Genomic DNA, 22,603 nt, shown 5'->3' with positions numbered 1-22,603 from the left:
AATGCATTAAGAGAAAAAAAAGGTAACAGATAACGGCTGGTCATCCAACGCGATGAATTCAGCTATCTTGGCTGTTATTGTGTTGGCCTTTTCTCTGTTCTGGGGCCGTTTCTCTTTCCTTTTGAAAGTCTCTGAAAGTGTCGGTTGTTTCAGTGCCGTTACCTGAGTGGCCGCTGTGTACTCGCCGTGTTGTTGTTGGTGTTTGTTTTCTCTTTCCACCACGCGGAACCTCCGCCTTGCAAACATTGCATCTGGCTGTTACACTGCCTTCGCTTTCAATTTCATAATACTTCCAAACTCCTGACATTTTCTCTGTCCCGACTCCCGAGTCACCAGCTGAACGTAGCCTCTCGTTAGCTTGCTGCTACTATTAGACACTGCGCCCACTCTGTTGCTTTCAGAGAAATAAGCAACCAGGTCTATGAAAACAAGCCCAAAGAAAGCAACACATACATGATGTTGTGTCATTTTAAACCAAAACTAAGTCCTCAGGATGACTTTAAGACGTGAACATGGTCATTTTTGTTTTGTAACATTAAATAAAATAATAAAAATATTTTATAAAAAAAAAAAATCCCGATCCCCGATTTTTTTCTCCCGATTCCGATCTTTTGAAAATCACGTGATCGGCTCCGATCCCCGATCACGTGATCGGATCGGGACATCTCTATTTGAAACACATTGGATGTTTTGATAAGGTTGTAGACATAGTTATTATGTGTTTGCAATGCAGAGAGTTTATTAGAACTAAGAACTATGTAATCCAAATGGATTGAAATACATAAATACTCTATATTAGGGCCAGATATTTCTGTGAGTGTAGCAACAAACTATCTCCCCATAAAAAGAGCGACAGTCCTCTACAGATATAATTAGACATATTTCGACAGGTAGGAGTGCGACAGCTGTTCCCCGCAGACTGGAGGACATTACAGTGAAAAGAAACTCTCGGCCTTCACTGTCAGACTGTCAGAGAGTTTTCGGCGAGCTTCGTTCTGGAGGTCCGGGCAGAAACATGTCACCGTTGTCGCTGCATCCCTGCTGACTTTGTTTGAAAGTTTTCTGTGTGTTTGCTGGAAGAAATACAAAAGCAGGACTCACAACGTCCTCAGGTTTAAATATAGGGGAAGCAGAATAGCACATAGTGTAGTTTCTTGAAAAAACAACAACTGTTATATATAAACTATAGGAACATTGAAACATAAATAGAAATAATACGTTTTTATTAGAAGGGAGATAGTGTAGAGCTAGAGGGATTATAGTGTTATAGTTTTCACAACAGACTCTTTCACAGTCAGATATATTTGTTTACCAAGTAAACAAAAATGATGGTGTGTATACAGTCTATTTTAAATCTATGTTTTACTAATCAGGCCAACATGTGCAAAAACATGGCGGCTAATAAAAAGGACTTCATAGAAACATTAAACTGCCGGTTAACTTAAAGGAAAACTCCCATGCGAGAACTACGGAATAAAACGACATGTTCAATATGCATGCTCCACTTTTCAAACGATGCCTCGACCATTTCTTCTTCTCCTGCAGGTCTTTGCAGAGTCCGTCTTCCACCTGGTGAGAGAGAAACACTCCGAGCTGATGGACGTGTGTTCCTCTTCGTACGCCAAACACAAAGTGCTGGCAGGAGTCGTGATGAGCAGAGGTTTGTTATCTTACGACACAATATCTGCCTGAGATGGGAAGAAGTATTTCTAATGAATGAAATGAATAGAGCGGTGCAGTGACGAGTCCTAAAACCAGGAAGTGAGTCAGCATTTCTCCACTTCCTGTTCCCTCGTCTCAGAGCCAATGGGATCTCTCCGTAGGGTTTTGGAAAATAGCTGAAATAAGGTCTGTGGTTGAAACAGATTGAAGAGACGGATCACGTTTTGTTCTACGACATTAAATCCATCAGCAGTGACCCCGCTGGAGATTTCTGAAGAGTCGACGTGTCTGATGGTTGTTACCAAGTGGCTGAATAGGACTACAGAAGTCGAGGTCGTTGTACGTCATTACGCCGAACACGTGAACACTCCTCTAAGTTAGTTTCTGTTCTGCTTGAAAGCAAGTCCCTGCCTCCTGCAGAGTGTTCAAATAAAAGTTTAAACTCGTACCATCTAGAGTCTGTATTTTTGAACATGGATCTGAAGTTGGCGTGACGTCGAAGTCGTGCTGCTGGACTCGCTGTAGCTCCTTTATAGCATAACGTTAGCATTTTGCTTCTCGCGACTAGATTTATGATTCGAAAATGATAAAAGTAGGGAAGACATGAGGAGATGATCCGGCTGAACAAAACGTGCATTTATCAAACAGGTTCGTTTTCCACGGACCTTATTTCGAGCTACTTTCCAAAATCCTGTGGAGAAATCCCGTTGCTCTTTTATCGAGGGAACCAGCAGCTTCCTTCCAGGCCGGCCAACAAAACACGTCATCCTGCACCGCTCTATTGGGCCTTGGATGTAAACATTGCATCCATTGTCTTTTCTGTAGCCTCCCTCGTATTCCTCATTTTAAGATGCGTAATATTTGATGCACATAAATTCAAATTCTTTAGTGAAAACGTCTCCCTTGTTTTGCACAAACCAAACCAAGAATGATTGACTATGTTGTAAAATGTCCGTTGTAGAAGTTTAAAAAGATATAATGTAGTCAGATGTGAGAATGTGAAGTAGCTCAAAGCTAAATCCGGCATATTTACACTTGGCATATTTCATGTTTTAAGTGTTCTTTAAAGCAATGTCCCTGCCAAATAAACGAATAAACTAATAAATAAAACCTTTTTACCTGTGCTGGACTATGGGGATCTGGTCTATATGAAAGCACCTGCCTATTGCCTGGTCAAGTTAGATGCTGCGTATCACAGCGCTCTGAGATTTGTGACAAACTGTAAAGCATTAACCCATCACTGTACCCTGTATGCAAGGGCTGGTTTGCTTTCACTAACTGTACGGAGGCTCAGTCACTGGCACATTTTTATATACAAATCCATGCTAGGGAAACTTCCATCTTATATATGCTCCCTGATCACACAGAGAATTGTAAGTGGCTACTGCCTGAGATCGAATGCTGTGGTTTTATTAAATGTGCCAACTGCTAGGACTGTCTTAGGGAAGCAGCTTTTAGATGCGCAGCTCCTCTGTCTTGGAAAAGTCTGCACATTAAATGGAAACTGAACAATCTGGTGCCACTAAATGTTTTTAAAGCTCGGTTGGATGCTACTCAATCGGAAGCTATTGGTACCTGTTTATGTGGATAATTATGTAAATGATGCTGTATGATGTCCTTTTGTTGTTCTGTTTATGTTTATGTTTCATGTGGAACTACTTGAGCAGGTCTCCCTTGGAAAAGAGATCAATGATCTCAATGGGATTCATCTGTATAAATAAAGGTTTGAAATTAAATGAAAAGATCTAGGTAAATCAAATTAAGGTATTGTCTCAACAAGAATATTAAAACACTTTCCATATCTTATGATTTATCAACTAACATCCTAAGAAAAACACGTCACATAGCCCCACACGGTTGTAATGTAGAAAACAGAACAAAAAGACATCTTCTTTATGTCCTCTTTGAATACAGGGATCTTTCCAATATGCATGTGGGCGATTAGAACGGTAGAGACGCATCTGAGTAAAACTGCAATGCTGCCATTGAAAAAACACGTTATGCACAATTACCCGTTGTATCCAGAGCCCTTTTCACCGTCTTTGATGAGGCCAGATTGACACAGCATGTTTCTGAGATGGTGGATTGATTATTCTGTCACACATTTGTCACCAGCTCATCTCAGCACAGAGGACATGTCTTGTTCTCAGAGACAAATGAGGCGTCTTGTTTGATTTGCATCACGTTGAATGTCTTGCACCATGAATTGTTTGTTGAACAAGTCACCAGAAATCTGAGCAGATGCTTCTCAGTCTTTTGTTAAATCCTTCATTTCTTTTCCAGGGTTTGACCTCAGGACAGCGCAGGTGGTGTCTCTGGCCACAGGGACTAAGTGTGTGGATTTGGACAATGACAGTGACCACAGTGAAACACTCGGTGACTGCCACGCAGAGGTCATGAGCCGCAGGGCGCTGGTTCGATTCCTGTACGCTCAGCTGGAGCTGCTGCTCTGGTACGACCCCTCAAATGACCTTAAAATACGTTTTTTGCTTCTATTTTTTGTCTAGGCTTCGTGGGGAATCTAGCTTTCTGACCGGGGGCATTTTCTTGTCAAATGTTTAGTCCTTACTCAGCATCGTATAGGGTCGGATCAGGCTTAACAATAAATGAATGCACACAGAAGAATACACAAATGTCTCCATCCACACACATATTTTTCAATGCATACCCAAAAATATATATATATTTTATAAATGTAAAAACGTGGCAATATGTCAGTATGGGGAATTTCTTCAAATGTTACACAAACATCCACGTGGACTCAAGGATACATGTATTAGAGTTTGCTGGTCAAAGTCATGGTCACTTTGATTTAAAGTACATTTCTCAGATTTGGGAATTATATTCAAATTCGGCACCAGCCTTCACTTAATCCCAATTCATGACAGTTTGACACAATTGTCTAAAAGGAATGCAAGGCTGTATTTTTCTTGATATCAACAAATAACTTGAAGAAATCCAAACCCAAAACTATAAGTCTGTCTCTCAATGATGTCTTATATCTTGTCTTTGGCTTTCAGCTCAAAGCCCATCGAAGACGTTAATCTTTTACAAAACCTCTCTCAATATGTTGGGGTCCCAATACCTTAAAATAACCAGATCTAACTAAGAGTTGTTAACCATGACAATAAACACAAAACTGACTGTTTTCATAAGGATTTAGTGTGTGTCTCTCTCTCATGTTGGACTTCTCTCTGTGTTTCCTCTCCGTAGTAAACCAGCAGACGGCGAGGAACAATCCATCTTCGTACCAAATGAAGTTGGCGGTGGCTTCCGGCTGCAGGACGGCGTTTTCTTCCACATGTTCGTCAGCTCGTCGCCGTGCGGAGACGCTCGACTCAACTGCCCCTACGAGACCACCGCTGCATGTGAGAACTAAGCAATTAGACGATGGGAATAATGACGATACTGATGTTTTGGATTTTGTGATGTCATCGTGATGTCATCGTGATGTCATCTTGATGTAATTTCATCGGCAACCTCAATTTGAATGTTTTAAAGTAAATGAAATTTATTTGGCTTATCATTTTTAGTAGTATCACTGTTCATGTTTTATTGATTTAGTGTTTTTACATATTTTAATTATGTTCCTCATTTGTTATCGTGATTTGTCATACTCTATAGCACTGTCAAGCATGAAAGGTGCTAAATAAATAAAGTTTATTATTATCTTAGAATCACTTTACCCTTTTACGGTTTGGGTTTTCAGTTCTTGAAAGTTAATAGGAACATTTTGGTTGCCTAAAAGAGTCCGGTTTAGCGTTCGGTTGTACTGAGTTCGATCCTCACGTCACTTTATGGTTCCAAGAAACCAAGATAACAAACTTCCCAGATTGGGATCAATAAAGTACATCTTATCTTATCTTATCTTGAGGCTTTAAAACAGTAATCTACAAAGGAATTGGTGACTTTCTGGTGAGCACAAACACTTCTGGTGTACGGTCTTTCATCAAAGTATTGGACCAAGTGAGAGAGAGATTTTGAACTGATGATGAAGTACGATGAAGAGTCAGAGGATCTCAAAAGTTATTACAATTCATCTTGATAAGGGAACCAAGGATTGCACCAAATTTCACTCCAATAAATTCAATACTTCACTCATGATCTAAAAAGTACAGGTTAAAGATAAAATCAGAGAATCACCAAAGTCAGTGGGATTTATCGCCTCATGAATGTTTTTGTAACATGTCATGGAAATCCATCTAATAGTTGTTGAGATATTTAAGCCTGGACTAAACTGGATCAACCAACAGACCAACAATATCCAGGGTTTTCTTCAAATGCTGAGCAGAGTATTTCTCCTCTGATAAGTCCACTTCTTGTCTCTTGTCAGATCCCAGCAGGAGGTTTCACTGTCACCTCAGGGTGAAAGTGGACGGCGGAGAAGGGACGCTGCCAATCACAGCAAGAAGAGCCAATCAGAACAATATGGCAGCATGTAAATCACCCGTCACAATGTCCTGCACTGACAAGATGGCAAAGTGAGTTTAGAATCAGCCCTAGATGTAATAACAGTGTATTTATTGTGTAATATGGGTGTTATATTGGTGTTACATGGGTGTAATATGGGTCTTTTAAGAGTGTACCATAGGTATAATAAGGATGTAATATGCGTGTAATCGTAGTGTAATGTGGGTGTTATTCGGGTGTAATAACTGTCTAATAGGGGTGTATTCATGTGGGATGTGGATGTAATAACATGTAGTGGATGTAGTGTCATGTATAAAATACCAATCATTACATTTTTCTCAATAGGAAATGCCCATTCAAAGTTAACATCATATTTGAAAGGATAATGCGTGGTTATTACAGCTTGGGTCTTTTTTTGGAGTTCCATTTATGTCAATTCTGAGTCAAACTGCCACACCGCAAAAACCATGTGTGCTCGGATTTCTTTTTAATTATTTTCCTCAACAGGTGGAGTGTTGTTGGCCTGCAGGGGGCGCTCCTCTCTCACCTGGTGGAGCCGGTTTACCTGCACAGCGTCACCGTGGGAACGCTCAGCCACACGGGTCACCTGAGCCGAGCCTTTGCACACCGCCTCGCACCCGTCAAGCACCTACCCTTCCCTTACCGACGACAGCAGCTGATGCTCGGCTGTAGGTCCAAATGTTTTATGCACATGATATTTTTTTTTGTCACACTTTATATTAAGGTACATTAATTCACCGTCAACAATTATTTTAATCACAAATAATGAATTTTTCCATTTAATGAGTATTATTTACATTAACGAGTTAAATCGGCTAAAAGAAAAACATGTTTTCCAAAAGAACTCCCTAAGAACCCCTAACGTTAGTTTTAAAGACCCCCATGAAGCTCAGATCATAACTCCAACCCTGTCTATAATACTGAGATATCTTTTTCTCCTTGGTTTCCTCTCTGCTCAGGTCTGAACAGCAGTGAAGTTCGGCCGTCAGGAAAGGCACCGAACGTCAGCGTTAATTGGAGTCGTGGTGATGGAGGTTTGGAGGAGATCAGCAGCTCTACGGGACGGAGGAAAGACTCAGGGACGCCGTCTCGGCTCTGCGGGCGAAACATGTTCGAACGCTGGCATAGGATTCAGCAACAGGTGGGTCAAAGAGATTCAGGGACTGAAAATAATTAAAGGTTCCCTATAATACTTTTTCATCAATATATTATAGGTCTCAGATATATACAGAGCCTGTCTCTGATTGGCTGAAACACCAAACAGATCATTGCAGCATTACCCATAACCCCCTCTGTTTCAGTTTTCAAGTGCTGATTCTCTGTCTGTTACTTTAGATGAAAATATTTGGTTACAAAGAACTCAATGGTGCTCTCGGAGGAGATTCAGGTGATACGTTGGGGGGGTTACCTTGGTTGCTGATTGGCTAATGGTTACACAAGACAAAACATCGTTATGACATCATAAAGTGGCCAAAATCTGATCAGCTCATTTTCAGACAGGTTTTTATTTAAATGGATCAAAAAGAGAGAGAATCGTTGTTCCTGAAACTTTTTTGCATAATAGGTGACCTTTAAGTAAAGGATCTGAAAACTACTTTCACCACTTGCTGAATGCTATCTTTACACTGCAAATCACCCTCAACTCTCATTTGTATTTACATTATGTTTCTCTCTTACTTCCTCAGTTGAACGGTGCAGAGGCGACTCCATGCTCATATTCTGGTTCCAAGATGGCGGCCGGACGTTACCAAAGGGCGATGCATCAGTTCACCAGCGCTCTGCAGGGGGGAGGGCTGGGAACTTGGCTCAGAGAAACTCCAGAACTGGGTCACTTCAATGTTAGTGTGTGAGAAACTGTGAAAAGACTGAATGTTGAGGGTGAAGTACATGTATGATTTTCTTTGTGATTGTGTGGATGAGGTACACAGAATGTAACACTAGTTAGAGCAGAAGGTTGGTTATTTCCAGAGGTGGGAAGTAGTGGAGTACAAATACTTTGTTACTGTACTTAAGTGCATTGTTTTGGTATCAGTACTTTACTCCACGACTTTTTACTTACATGTTGAACCCAAATACCTGCACTTTCTACTTCTTACATGTTGAACACAAATACCTGTACTTTCTACTTCTCTCATGTTGAACCCAAATGCCTGTACTTTCTACTTCTTACATGTTGAACTCAAATACCTGTACTTTCTACTTCTCTCATGTTGAACTCAAATACCTGTACTTTCTACTTCTCACATTTCACAAACAGCTGGTTCCTTTAGTCTGAATGTGTGTTTGGTGCGTGGTCATTATTCTTTAGAGTCATTGCGTGCCTATTGGTTGGAACACGATCCGTGTATCCATCACTTCCTGGTCTTCTCTAAAGAAGAGGGACCAATGGAAACGTTGTCATGTTGCCGTTGTTCAGCATGGAAACATTCATTAGCTAACAATGACATTATTGTTCTATTGATATAAAGGGAGGTCAGGTACTCTTTAAAGCAGCTGCTAGTTATGGGTACTTTTTACTGAAGTACATTTCAAAGCCTCTTTACTTTGACTTGAGTAAAGAATATTATTAGATTATTAGTATTTTTAAACATGAGTATCTGTACTTCTACTTGAGTAAAGGTGTACTTTTGCCATCTCTGGTGATTTCACGTCTATTTATTTTATATAAGAAAGGTTGGAGCGACAAGTAAATAATTCAAATATGCTCAAAGCATTCAGAACATTACATTAAGCAGAGTAGACCTCGTAGTGTGTAATGTTAGTTTAGGTTGCCTAAAAACTGCTAAAAATGGCTCTGGAAGCCACTGCTAGCTTGTCTGGGTTAATAAAGTCTTAACAACTTAAACCACATTGAAGATATGTATGGAAGTTACAGCAGTATAAAGTGAGTGTTTGAGTAGAATGTAACTTAACAAGGCTAAACTTGCAAAGACACAACTGCACAGTTAGAGTTGAATGTTTAAAAATAGGTTGATCACTACAAATAGGGTGTTATATAAATAATAACATATCATATAGACTGTTATAATAATAGTATTAATAATGCTTTTGTGATATTGATAACTTCTTTAAGATACAATACCTCCCACCTACAGTACATATCAACAAACTGGTGGCAAAAATGTATTCAGCTAATTAAGTGCGGAGCTGCTAAATGTATCAGTTTTATTTAGTTGATAAATACAAATTAAATAATGTTAATCAAGTCTTAATCAACTGTATTTGGTGTGACAAGTAGGCTAGTCATAGGGCAAATAATCCTGGAATAATTTCATATGCTATGTGTTTTACATCCTTTTTTTGCAAACATGGCATGGTGTCCTCACTTAACAAGTCTAAAACAAATGTTCGGTCCCCACAAACACCATAAAAAAGAACAACACACACACACACCTTGTCTTTGTCCCTTAGGAGGACATTGCATTGACTTATATTAATGCCTACATGACTTAACCTAACTTTAACCATGAAAACAACATTCCCAACTCCAATCCATACTCTAAATGTACCATAAAACCTCCAAAGAGCCTTACCCTAAAATGTAATCATTTACATTGTGGGGACCAGATATTTGACCCGAAATTGAAGGTCCCCACAATATCAGTGTGTTAGGAGATTACTATCCCCCATCTTGTTAATAATTCAACATATCTGATGACTACAAAGCAGAATCTGTTTCGTTAGTAACAACAGCTTCTGGTTTCTTTAAGCACTAAACTGAAAGTTACATTTGAATGTATTCTTACTTATTTGTTTGAGTTTGTTTTGTGTGTTCCGTTGTTTCAGATATATTTATTTTAATGTAACTGTTTGTCTCACTTGTTTCGTTATGTTCAAGTTTCTCACCCTTAATACATTATATATACATTTTGAACAGTGTTTTAGAGAGCCATTTTATATGAGGCCCAAGACTGAAGAAATGTCGCCACCTACAGGAAGATTGTGTGCATTACAAGATGTGGAATCCATGTTGAAATCCAAAAAAAATAGTTTTGTTGTTTTCCTTTATTTTGTGTTCTCTACATGTATCTGTTAGTCTGTAAATCATTCATTTATTTTCCCAAAGGGTTTTACTTTCCTGAAAAATGTTATTCTTGTGTAGTCTCTTGTTGTTAATTTGCAGAAAAGTTTTCAGAGCAAGGGAATGTAAAAGATATACTGGAAGGCACGTTGTTGAATGCTATGAACACTTTAATGGTTAAGTATGCAGAATGATTATGGTCTGTATATTGGTCATGACTATTTTTATCAATAGGAATAAATTAACCTATTTGTCTTAATTCTTGTTTTTGTCTCGCATCCAAGTCCAAGCTCAAAGTTACTACCAGGTACGATAAACACAAACAAAATGTTATATAATTGATTAAATTAGTTATTCTATTAATTGTATTTTCTGCTTCTTTCTTTTGATTTGCACAAACTGAAAATACTTATACATCTCTATGAGTGCGAAGAAGATGCCCCCAAAACTATGTAAAAAGAATTATAACAATGAGTGGATTTTTGCCTTTTTTAAATATCAAATTAGCTCCTAATAATATTATATAATAGTATTTTCTGTTTGAATTCTAATTCAAATTTTAAGGGTCTGAATAGTCAAGTTATTTTTGTCTCACTTCAATAACTTAACAGAATATTAAAACTAAAACGTCAGGGTTGGAAACAAGGAGTGAATTAAACAATAATATATAATAATAATAATGTACATTTTTTTCAATTGATATGAGAATTTTTTTTTTTAGGAAAACAGTTGCTTTTTACACATCCATCACTTGTGGAGCAACATTTGCAAAGAGGATAATAAAACAACTAGAAAACAATACAGCACAAATTGTTTATTTTCATTTCACAAGCAGCTGTTTATTCCTTATTATTACACAGCTTTAACCCACACAACTGCTGTCAAGTCGATTCAACAGGTTTACATTTTTTTTCTGAGAACTACATTGTGGTTTTTTGCCACTTTGATCACACAAAACACTGTTAACACGTTGCCACAGTTTCACAAGGCTTCACGACGGTGGTTGTGATCTGGTTTCATGTGTATTGATAGTGTGAACAGTGACTGAACATTATTAACATTGTTATGAATGTGGCAGGCAGCAAAAGTGGCTCAGTGTTGGTAAAAAAAAAAGCAGTTGAGTGTAGTGAAACCTGTTTAAAAGGTTGAACATTCACAATCCTAAACACACAGCTTCTATATTTCCTTCACACAAACAAGATGTTCTGTCATTTAAACCAGTGATAACTCCTTTTGCAGAATTAATTTAGGGAACAAGGACATCAATGATCTGTAATGTTGTGCTTTGTTTATAATTTGAATATTGCTGATAGCTGGAGTGAATAAAAAGAAAGTGAAGGTACAGAAATACATGTTTTTTTTAACATAACATTTGTGCAACAGTGAAAAGTATCTTACATGTCTACATGCAAACTCAAATAAATTAGGAACTACTCACCAAAACATATTTTTTTGAGAAGAAGTTTGAGAAGCTAATTTATTATTAGCCGAATGCAAAACTTTGGACTACATTTGCCATCTCTGGTGTAAATGACAAAATTAACTTTTATGTGAATGTAAAGCCTTTGACTGAAGAACTGTCATTCATCACGAAGCAGTAATCTACACTGAATAAAAAAAATTGAAATGCAGGAACATGTCATCAAGTTATAAAGGCTAATAATAAAACTGCTGCAGCTGAAAATCCGGCGACATTTTCATATATTACAGTTTATGATACAAATGTTATGGTGTTAAAATAAGAACAATATCACTTTACAGTTGCCTTTTAAGAAGTTATCACTTTTATTTGCGTGTAATGAGGCTGTTTTTACACCAAAATCTATATTACTTCACCAAATGTGGTATTTATAAGACTTTTCAATAGTTAGAAATACATTTCACTGGGTTAATACAAGGCAGCTGTAAAGTGTGACCAAATACAATTCAATGCAATGTCAATGTACTTGTTTTAATGAACACTTTTGTTACAAACCAGCATAAATCTAAAGCTAGACTTAGAAACAATCAGTTTGAAATGGACTGTGCTTATTCATCGTTTTAATGCTGTAACTTGTGAGAACATTAAACACGTTTTTACACGTTGCTTTGTTTCGCACCACAGATAGACACACACACACACACACACACACACACACACACACACACACACACACACACACACACACACACACACACACACACACACACACACACACACACACACACACACACACACACACACACCATCACTACATCCTTTCCTATTCACTCCAATGCAGCTTTGGCTGTTTTAGTGGCAGTGGGGAAGCAAAGCAGGGGACAGCGAACGCATCACGACACTCCTCAAAAGGTTTTACTACTTTTTAAGTACCATTACAAATATGACACTGACAGAATCCCCACAACAGTGTTTTCAACACCAAAGACTAAAGGGCACTGCGATAATCTAGGAAAAAACTATTTGTACATTCATGTCAAGTATTGGTACAACAGCAGGGCCGGGCACCAGAAGAAACATCAGTTAGTTTTCTCTTTTATCGTTGGTTGAAATTAGACTTCATTATATTTTAAAGTGAGTTAAATGATATGTAACACGTACAAATAATGTGCTTTCTCTACTAACCTATTGTATTCCCTTCAAATCTGCTAAAATGTCACTTTTATTAGAAATAATTGACTCAAATGCGGTCATACTTAAGCAGACTTGGTTCTACTTTAGTCATTTTTGTTGAGAGTTTCATCTCTAATTAGTAGATTTTGCGAGTAGAGCTTGAGACGATAAAAAAGAGGCATAGAAGTTTAATTTACCTCTGAAAACAAACCTTTCCATCTCTATTAAAGCCCTTCAGAAAAATGTGTGAACGTATTACTAATATGTGGGTGGAGAAGTCTATTCTCGCCATTTAAAGTGCACAATTGTTTGTCTATTTAGTCACTGAAATGGGACTTCATTTAGTACCAAATACCCCAAATGACGATTAAATAGAGCATTCTTTAGGTACTATGTCTCGGTACCCGGCCCTGCATAACAACTATCTCAACAGGTGCTGCTCTTAGAGACTAAATGTTTCATTAGCACACACACAGAAACACTGTAATCACCTTTCCTCCCTTAGTTGGTAAAATATCTACACATTTATGTTCTGTCTACTAGGAACACAGTGGCTGGTTCATGGCTTTACAGAAACAGAAGCACAGTCAGATCCAGATTAACACTGTGAGAAGAGTGACTAATCACGTATACGATGTGGGAGGTCATATTGGGGTCAAACTCGAACACTGGAGAAGTTTCAGTCAGTAAAAAAAACACTATCACCTTTACATAGGAGAGGAAGTAGATATTTGGGACCACTATAAGAGGTTTGGTTGAGATTTACTCAGCCAATGGTCGATAAAGCATCCATAATGTAGTCTTTGCAAAAGACAAAATAATAAAAATGTCAAATATAGCATCCTTTTCTTGGACTTTTGTAGCTTTAATATCCACCAGGCGTTATTTCTTTCCCTCTTTAGTCACACAACACTACTGTTTTTAGGTTTAGCAATATACCAGTTCTAGAGTACACAGCACCACGGCTAGCAAAGATAATGTTATTACTCACATTTTTTTCAGGTAGCCACAGTTTAAAAGGTAGACGGATTCGACAATCAGCCATCTTAAATCTAACAACAGAATAGGACCATTATGTGTCTGGCTTTGCAGAAAACAATCTTTAAGCTAACCAGCATTAAACTTTGTTGACCGTTTACATAATCTACAATACTCTCCAGCAACAAAAAGCTATATAAGACTATTCCAAAAGGTGCATTCCTGCACCACACAGACTCCTGAACGCTGAGCAGAACTGAGCTTTTACAAACAAGAGTGGTTGTTTTAAAGTGTGTTTTAGATAAGCAGTAAATCTCAGGTGCCAATAAATGTTTTTTGAATGAAACAAATCCATTTTTCAAACAGCGCACTAAAATTGATAACTAGCCAAACATAATTTAGACAATGTTCGGTTGTTATTAAGGTATCAATTCAAAGAGTGAGGGCTTCTTTCTTTTTATATTAAGAAGTTCAGGTAAAGAAGGTAAATGGCAAGTTATCACAAATTAACTTCTAAAAAGAATGGTTGAACACAAAAGGATTTTCTTCAAAAGCATCAGATTCTTGTCCAAACATAAATCTGCTCTCAGTGGCACGGATTACATTTCGTTAATTCTCCACCTCACTTATCTTGAGTTTTGAGCATTTTAGTTTTTCACTTAAACAAACATGTCTGTGCTTTCATCATCAGTGGCACACAGGTCGTTTATTTAATTTGGATAGTGAAGAATTGCTCAACGCAAAAGAAACATAACGTGTATATATTGGCGGCTTAAGTTAGATAATATGTTTCATTTTTCATTCCTTCCCATCCTTTTTTTTATCTCAGAAAGCTGAAAACTGACTGCCTGCAGACTCAAAGGCAGCTTTTAAAACTTATATTTTTAAATGTCATTGAGTATTTGCTTCAAGTTACGTCTGTTGTAATGTGACACGTTTTTACAGACCAAAAAAGACATGTTTGAAGCTGCATTTTAAAGCCTGCAGAAAGTGAGTGTTCGATGCTCTTGAGAGACAGACTTTGGGTGTAGTTTCACCGTGAAGTGGCAGCATCGGGAGGTCATTTCTCCTGCAGCAGGGCGGGGATGTTGATGTTCCAGCCGATGGCCTGCCGGTCGAATCCGCAGGTGAACAAGTTGCAGGACGTGTTGTCTTCACACCAGGCGGAGCAGCAAACCATCCGACGGTGACCCTGAAGCACCACAGAAAACACAGCCGCTGTTAATAATAATAATTGTTGGGAAAATAGTAATACTGAATGTACTCCTCAAATATCAGAGTAACATGATAACAAAGGTATCCCAACTGGAGCTGTGTACATGACAGGATGTGTGATGACCCAGAAGAGCATCAGGACTGTTTGAGGCATGTGATAGCTATGTGATTAACATGATGATTCAGCCTCTATGGAGAGAGACATCAAGCATGCTCATTTCTGACGTGGAGCTAATCTGAAGTAAACATTGAATACAGCTTTCTGTTCCTCCATCTTGTGACTGTGTGACTCCCTCTCTTGATATCAGCATGTGAAGGACACTGCTCAGGAACTAGCTGATGCTCTGTATGTGATGACTGCTTCCCTTCTGGAGAGGATCCCAGATACATGGATCCTGATTTGAAGCTCAAGCCGGTGACGAGTGATTATTAACATTTTAAGTATTCAGAAAAAGTCCGATTTTTTTTGCGATTTTGAGAAAATGTCAGATTTTTGAAAAAAATACTTAATTTTGAGAAAAGGTCTGAATTTAGCGATTTTGAGAAAAAGTCCAAATGTTCAGATTTTGGTAAAAAGATAAAAGCAGAACAGAAAAAATACAGTAAAACATGGACAATGATACCACTGAGAATTGAAAGTTAACCCAAATTAAAAGCCATATTGAGTTTGATGTTCTAAGATCCAATAGGGGACAATAATTAAATGTTTCAAATACAAGTTGCTGCAAATACTCTTCTGTGCTTTGATATATTATATGTATGTCTTCTAAGTTTTCTTTTACTGTTTTTGTCAGTTTTTTGCCATATTTGGTATGCAGAAATAATACATACAATACAAATACATTTTGATTGCATTTCCCTCAGGAAGCCCCTTGTATTTTATTTAGAAACTGACATTTTAAATGTTTTTTTCTGGTACCAGTAGTTAAGAACTAATTTAGAAACTCTTGACTTAACAATATTCGATAATTCTACAAGCTTTAAAAGCAACACTACGTTTCCTCATTACACAGTACAGATAAATGCTGACCAAGTTACAAGTCTATTTTAATGCAATAACTAATTCAATAAAAACAGAGAATGAGTGTGTATGGAAGCTGCGAGGGGTCAATCCGAGTCCTCCCTCTAAACTGACCTGTCTGTTGCTGCGGGGGAGTCGAGCCAGCCGCACCCCCGACATGTCGAACAGCCGGACCTGCCTATTGTCGTGAGGAAGAGCGATGATTTTCTGGTTCACCGACACGCTGATCCTGGACACAAAAACAGGAGGAATATGGTGTAAAAAATAGGTCAGATTTCCACTATTATTTGCGACTATTTTCAGGTCAAACTAAAGTATTTTGTTGCTACTTTCTGCAAAAACGTGTTGTATGAATTGGACCACAAAACAAATAGTTCACCCTTGTTGGACCCTTGTTGCAGTCCAACAAGGGTCTTCTGTTGGAACTTGAGCAATGCAAAAACACTTCCATGGTTCAAAGTGTTGGACAATTGTGAATTATAAATTGACTTGAGGATCGATAGTTTAAGCAACCAGAGTTGTTCTTGTTTCTCACAAGGACCTTATACGGTTACTCAATGATTCCACATAAATCACTCAAATCTGCTGTGATGGCCGAGTGGTTAAGGCGTTGGACTTGAAATCCAATGGGGTCTCCCCGCACAGGTTACTGTTGGGTTCTTCAACTGTTGTCTCACCCTAGGTTTGACGGCTCCTAGAATTGCGGTCCATTTCAAGATTGGCTGTGCTACGTGGTAGCTCCAGTAATGTTTATTCTTTGGTTCTAAGTGACAGGCCAGATGTGAAATTAACCCAAAAGTTTATCTTGTTTCAACAACCACACGAAGCCCCTTAAACATTACTGGAAACTGTAGGTACTTGAAGCTACCAAAGCTGTTCTTGTTTCCAAAATGAGCTTATCCGGTTATACAACGATTCCATAGTCAACTAAGAATAATAGCTGTGATGGCCGAGAGGTTAAGGCGTTGGACTCGAAATCCAATGGGGTCTCCCCGCGCAGGTTCGAACCCTGCTCACAGCGTTTAAAGTCTCTTAAGCTTCTGGAGATGGCTGATTGCTGCATGTGTTCAACTATCCTCTTAGTCTTTGTTCAAATGCAGTCCAACAAGGGTCTTTTATTGGAACTCGAGCAATGCAACAAAACTACCATGGTTCAAAGTGTTGGACAAATGCGGTCCGAGTGGATAAGGTGTTTGACTTGAGGTTAGGTAGTTTAAGCTACCAGAGTTTTCTTGTTGCCCACAAGGACCTTATACGGTTACTCAATGATTCCACAAAGACCATCAAAACCAGCTGTGATGGCCGAGTGGTTAAGGCGTTGGACTTGAAATCCAATGGGGTCTCCCCGCGCAGGTTCGAACCCTGCTCACAGCGTTCGAAGAATCTTTAAACTTCTGGAGCTGTCTGATTGCTGCATGTGTTCAACTGTCTTCTTAGCCGTTGTTCAAATGCAGTCCAACAAGGGCCTTTTGTTGGAACTTGAGCAATGCAACAAAACTACCATGGTTCAAAGTGTTGGACAAATGCGGTCCGAGTGGATAAGGGGTTTGACTTGAGGTTAGGTAGTTTAATCAACCAGAGTTTTCTTGTTGCCAACAAGGACCTTATACAGTTACTCAATGATTCCACATAGATCATTGAAATCAGCTGTGATGGCCGAGAGGTTAAGGCGTTGGACTCGGGAGACTCGTTGGTCTCCCCGCGCAGGTTCGAACCCTGCTCACAGCGTCTGAGAAGGCTCAACTCTTCTTACGTTACTTATTTTCTGTGTGGTCCTTCAACTGTTGTTTCACACTTGGTTTGATGGCTCCGAGAATTGCGGTCCATTTCAAGATTGGCTGTGCTACATGGTAGCTCCAGCACTGTTTATTCCTTGGATCAAAGTGACAGGCCAGGTGTGAAATGTACACCAAAGTTGATCTTGATTCAACGACCAAAACCCTTAACATTACTGGGAACTGCAGGTACTTAAAGCTACGAAAGCTGTTCTTGTTTCCCACAAGGAGCTGATACTGTTAAACCAGAATTCCATAGTAAACTACAAAAAACAGCTGTGATGGCCGAGTGTTTAAGGCGTTGGACTTGAAATCCAATGTAATCACTTTTCGTCAGCATTGAGGGGACGCAGGCGTGTTTTTCGCCGCTCTTCATGCCGACGCTTACTTTGTGTCTACCACTCTCTGCCATCAACCTATTTAATTCCCATACACAGAGGAAATATTGTTCTCCTCTGGTTTTGTGTTTCTGCCATCTCCGTTGCTCAGCCGACTACGTGTGGCTGTTGTTTAGCTCTTAGCCTCTGCCATCCTGCTATTAGAAAAACGAGCTCACCATCACGCTCTGCTATCAGTATAGTCTCCGTTCCAGATTTCCCCGACTGGGCTCCTCTCTGCCACACTCCCAGGACAATCCACGAACTCTCCCTCAAGTCCAGCCATTCCAACTGGGCTGTTTTTTATCACCGCTGCCGAAGTTTGAGGTCCGGTTTCTGCAGGGCTAATGGTGCTAGCTGCTAGCTGGCTCGCCGCTCTTCTTGTGATGCTGCTCCATTACTCCACGCTGGAACTTCGTAACTTTTTCTACCACACTATCCCCGACTGCCTCGCCGTTATCAAATCCCTTGGGCTTCTGCGTCGTCCCCGCTACATACACCGGGCATCCAGATGCAAGTTTTCCTACTCCGAAACTCCTATCCCTGCCGTTGTTTCTGACAGACGGTCTGTCGCACGGCGATGTCGTCATCACAACAAACAACGTCATCCGACCAAACCTCCCGTTCGCTCTATCTACCTGAGGTCCCTGGCCTGTGCTGACAGTGTGCTGGTTTCTCCCTCCTTGTTCCCCCCAGCATCTATGAACAACCATGTGACATTTATACTGCTGAACAAAGCACTACTCATCCACGACATTATCACTGACGGAAGCATTGACATCCTATGCTTAACAGAGACATGGCAAAGTCAGCAGGACTTTGTGACACTCAATCAAGCTACACCCCCAGGCTATTTGTACATCCAGAAGCCCCGCTCCCTGGGTCGTGGCGGTGGATTGGCTGTTATCCACCGAGCTGGCATCCTGGTTAAAGAACTCCCAGTACCTACTACCACCTCATTTGAGTGTGTTGTCTTCAAACTGGCCGGGTCTGCTCCACTCTAGGTTGCCCTCATTTACCGCCCACCTAAAGCTTCCACTACCTTCCTGTCTGAGCTCTCTGAGCTACTCACCTCTCTCTGCTCCATGTCTCCATCTACTCTCCTGCTCTGTGATTTTAATATCCATGTGGACTCCAGTAACTGCACATTCGCTGCTGAATTCCTCTCACTTTTGGACTGTTTCAGCATCAAGCAACATGTCCAGGGCCCCACCCACATCAAAGGCCACACGCTGGATCTGGTGTGCTCTACCGGCTCTCCGCCCCCCGACCTACAGCGCCTCGACCTGGCTGTATCTGACCATCACGCCATCCTCTTCACTGTTCCGGTCTCTCTGCCCAGGCAGCATCCCAAACGCACCATTACGTTTAGGAACATCAAGACTGTGAGTGCACCGGCCCTATCCGACCTGATAGCTACCCACATGGCCTCGGGTCCCTCCGACTCCACTGTGGATGGCCTGGTAGCCCACTACAACACTGCCCTATCCCTCAGTCTCAACGCTCTCGCCCCCATTAAAACATGGACTGTTTCCTTCACCCGCCCTGCCCCCTGGTTCACCACTGAACTCCGCTGTTTGAAGGCCTCTGGACGCCAGCTGGAGAGGCTCTCCAAAAAAACTGGCCTCACAGTCCACCTCCTGGCCTTTCGTGAGCATATAAAATCATACAAGGAAGCTCTCTCCCATGCCAAGGCACACTACTACTCCCGTCTCATTGGTGCTCAGCAAAGCAACCCCAGAAGACTGTTCTCCACCATCAACCGCCTACTACGGCCCCCTGACGCCCCCCAGCCCTCAGGGGCTCCCGATCTGTGCTCCAAATTCCTCGACTTCTTCCAGGCGAAAGTCGAGGACATCCATCGGCAGCTCCTGGTGACTGGCCCTTCCCCTCTACCTGCACCTCAGGCACCTGGTAACGCACCTCAAGCGCCGCGCCTCTCCCACCCCAATCTCTCCTCCTTCTCCCCTGTGGATGCTCTCCAAGTGGCCAAACTGGTCAGCTCGGTCAAGACCTCCACCTGCTCCCTGGACCCCATGCCCACAGCCCTGGTCAAGGACTGCCTACCCACCCTCTGTCCCTACATGGTGGTCATCATCAACGCTTCTCTGGCTTCTGGTATAGTCCCCACCAGCTTCAAAATGGCCTCAGTCACCCCCATACTCAAAAAACCTGGCCTGGACCCCGACGTCCTCCAGAACCACCGGCCGATCTCCAACCTTCCCTTCGTCAGCAACACTCTGGAAAGAGTGGTCGCCGTACAACTCCATCTCTACATGTCCAACCATGAGCTCTATGAGCCCTTCCAATCCGGCTTCAGACAGCAACACAGCACTGAGACCGCCCTCATCAAGATCACCAACGACCTCCTCATTGCTGCTGACTTTGGCCGCCTCAGCATCCTCATCCTCCTGGACCTCTCTGCAGCGTTTGACACCATCTCTCACAACATCCTCCTCACCCGCCTCTCAGACCTCCTGGGTGTCACTGGCACAGCGCTGTCCTGGTTTATATCCTACCTCCACAACAGGAAACAGTTTGTCTCCATCAGTGGCTCAAACTCACCCCCGGCCCCAGTCCACCACGGTGTACCCCAGGGCTCTGTACTTGGCCCCCTCCTGTTCACCATTTACATGCTCCCCCTCGGCCAGATCATCCGACATCATGGACTCAACTTCCACTGCTACGCTGATGATACCCAACTTTATCTCAGCACCACTCCATCCTCCCAGCTCCCCCCTCAGTCTCTCATCAACTGCCTGCATGACATCAAGACATGGATGTCCTCAAACTATCTGAAGCTGAACAGCGGTAAAACAGAGCTCATGGTTGTGGCACCCAAGGCACTGCTCCAGAAGGTTGGTGACTTCGTCGTTGAGGTCGACGGCTGCTCCATCTCCCCATCTCCTGAAGCCCGCAACCTGGGTGTGATCCTCGACTCCACCCTTTCCTTCCATTCCCACGTCAAGTCTGTGACCAAATCGGCGTTCTACCACCTGCGGAACATCTCCAGACTCCGACCGTCACTCTCGGAGTCGGTTGCCGAGACCCTGGTGCATGCATTTGTCACCACCCGCTTGGACTACTGCAATGGTGTCCTGTTCGGGGTTCCCAACAAAACCCTGGACAGGCTCCAGTATGTCCAAAATTGTGCAGCTCGGGTCCTCACACACACAAAGCCGTGGCAGCACATCACTCCCACCCTCATCCACCTCCACTGGTTGCCGGTCAAGTTCCGCATAACTTATAAAGTCCTCCTCCTGACCTACAAGTCCCTCCATGCCCTTGCCCCCCAGTACCTATCGGACATCCTTCACCCGCATGCCCCACCCCGGAACCTGGCCTGCTCACCACCCCCCGCACCAAACTCAGAACCTTCGGGGACAGAGCCTTCAGTGTGGCAGCCCCCACCCTCTGGAACGCTCTCCCTGCGGAGATTCGCAACATCCCCACACTGGACTCCTTCAAAAGGGCCCTCAAGTCCCATCTGTTCATCAAGGCTTTCGGCCCTTAAATCTATCTGTTGTTTTGTCTGTCTGACCTTTGTTTTGTTTTGTTTTGTTTGTGCTTGCCCTATTCCTGTAAAGCGACCTTGGGTCCCTTGAAAGGCGCTATAGAAATCCCAGTTATTATTATTATTATTATAATGGGGTCTCCCCGCGCAGGTTCCAACCCTGCTTACAGTGTTTTAAGAATCTTTAAACTTCTGGAGCTGTCTGATTGCTGCATGTGTTCAACTGTCCTCTTAGCTGTTGTTCAAATGCAGTCCAACAAGGGCCTTTTGTTGGAACTTGAGCAATGCAAAAAAACGTTCACGGTTCAAAGTGTTGGACAATTGTGAATTGCAAAATGACTTGAGGATAGGTAGTTTAAGCAACCAGAGTTGTTCTTGTTTCTCACAAGAACCTTATACGGTGACTCAATGATTCCACATAGATCATTAAAATCTGCTTTGATGGCCGAGTGGTTAAGGCGTTGGACTCGAAATCCAATGGGGTCTCCCCGTGCAGGTTCGAACCCTGCTCACAGCGTTCGAAGAGTCTTTAAACTTCTGGAGCTTTCTGATTGCTGCATGTGTTCAACTGTCATCTTAGCCGTTGTTCAAATGCAGTCCAACAATGGTCTTTTATGGGAACTCGAGCAATGCAACAAAACTACCATGGTTCAAAGTGTTGGACAAATTCGGTCCGAGTGGATAAGGTGTTTGACTTGAGGTTAAGTAGTTTAAGCTACCAGAGTTTTTTGTCTCCCACATGGACCTTATACGGTTACTCAATGATTCCACAAAGACCATTAAAATCTGCTGTGATGGCCGAGAGGTTAAGGCGTTGGACTCGAAATCCAATGGGGTCTCCCCGCGTAGGTTCGAACCCTGCTCACAGCGTTTGAAGTCTCTTTAAGTCTCCAGCTGATTGCTTCCAAGTGAAGTATTAAAAGCTCCCAAACTTGTTCTTGTTTCCCGCAAGGAGCTCATACGGTTACGCGAGAATTCCTGGAAGAACAATGTAAAACTGCATTGAGGGCCGAGTG

At 41.5% G+C, this 22,603-nt stretch overlaps 2 protein-coding genes and 4 non-coding genes across 6 annotated transcripts in view; 5 read left to right on the top strand and 1 right to left on the bottom strand.

Annotated features, from left to right (window-relative positions):
• The window catches only part of LOC117462643 (double-stranded RNA-specific editase B2-like), a 100,856-nt gene extending 93,586 nt beyond the window's left edge, over positions 1 to 7,270 (top strand). The window contains exons 8-14 of the mRNA XM_071206408.1: positions 1,546 to 1,660; positions 3,946 to 4,114; positions 4,876 to 5,030; positions 5,440 to 5,462; positions 6,004 to 6,143; positions 6,580 to 6,748; positions 7,040 to 7,270. Coding sequence (XP_071062509.1) covers positions 1,546 to 1,660; positions 3,946 to 4,114; positions 4,876 to 5,030; positions 5,440 to 5,462; positions 6,004 to 6,143; positions 6,580 to 6,748; positions 7,040 to 7,270 — 1,002 coding nt within the window. The remainder of the gene's footprint in view (positions 1 to 1,545; positions 1,661 to 3,945; positions 4,115 to 4,875; positions 5,031 to 5,439; positions 5,463 to 6,003; positions 6,144 to 6,579; positions 6,749 to 7,039) is intronic.
• Positions 7,271 to 12,346: 5,076 nt separating this feature from the next.
• The window catches only part of LOC117462642 (WD repeat-containing protein 37-like), a 53,513-nt gene continuing 43,256 nt past the window's right edge, over positions 12,347 to 22,603 (bottom strand). The window contains exons 5-6 of the mRNA XM_034104908.2: positions 16,036 to 16,150; positions 12,347 to 14,877 (exon numbers count right to left, since the gene is read on the bottom strand). Of these exons, the coding sequence (XP_033960799.1) occupies positions 14,746 to 14,877; positions 16,036 to 16,150 (247 nt within the window). The 3' untranslated portion in view covers positions 12,347 to 14,745. The remainder of the gene's footprint in view (positions 14,878 to 16,035; positions 16,151 to 22,603) is intronic.
• On the top strand, positions 16,861 to 16,942 carry trnas-cga (transfer RNA serine (anticodon CGA)). The gene has a single exon. It is a non-coding gene; the product is annotated as a tRNA-Ser (tRNA).
• On the top strand, positions 17,214 to 17,295 carry trnas-uga (transfer RNA serine (anticodon UGA)). The gene has a single exon. It is a non-coding gene; the product is annotated as a tRNA-Ser (tRNA).
• trnas-cga (transfer RNA serine (anticodon CGA)) lies at positions 22,023 to 22,104 on the top strand. Its single transcript has one exon. It is a non-coding gene; the product is annotated as a tRNA-Ser (tRNA).
• Positions 22,376 to 22,457, top strand: trnas-cga (transfer RNA serine (anticodon CGA)). Its single transcript has one exon. It is a non-coding gene; the product is annotated as a tRNA-Ser (tRNA).

The sequence above is a fragment of the Pseudochaenichthys georgianus genome, chromosome 17, assembly GCF_902827115.2.
Source record: "Pseudochaenichthys georgianus chromosome 17, fPseGeo1.2, whole genome shotgun sequence".
Taxonomy (NCBI): domain Eukaryota; kingdom Metazoa; phylum Chordata; class Actinopteri; order Perciformes; family Channichthyidae; genus Pseudochaenichthys; species Pseudochaenichthys georgianus.
Note: the sequence above shows the minus strand (reverse complement) of the source record. Positions and strands in the feature narration are given on the sequence as shown.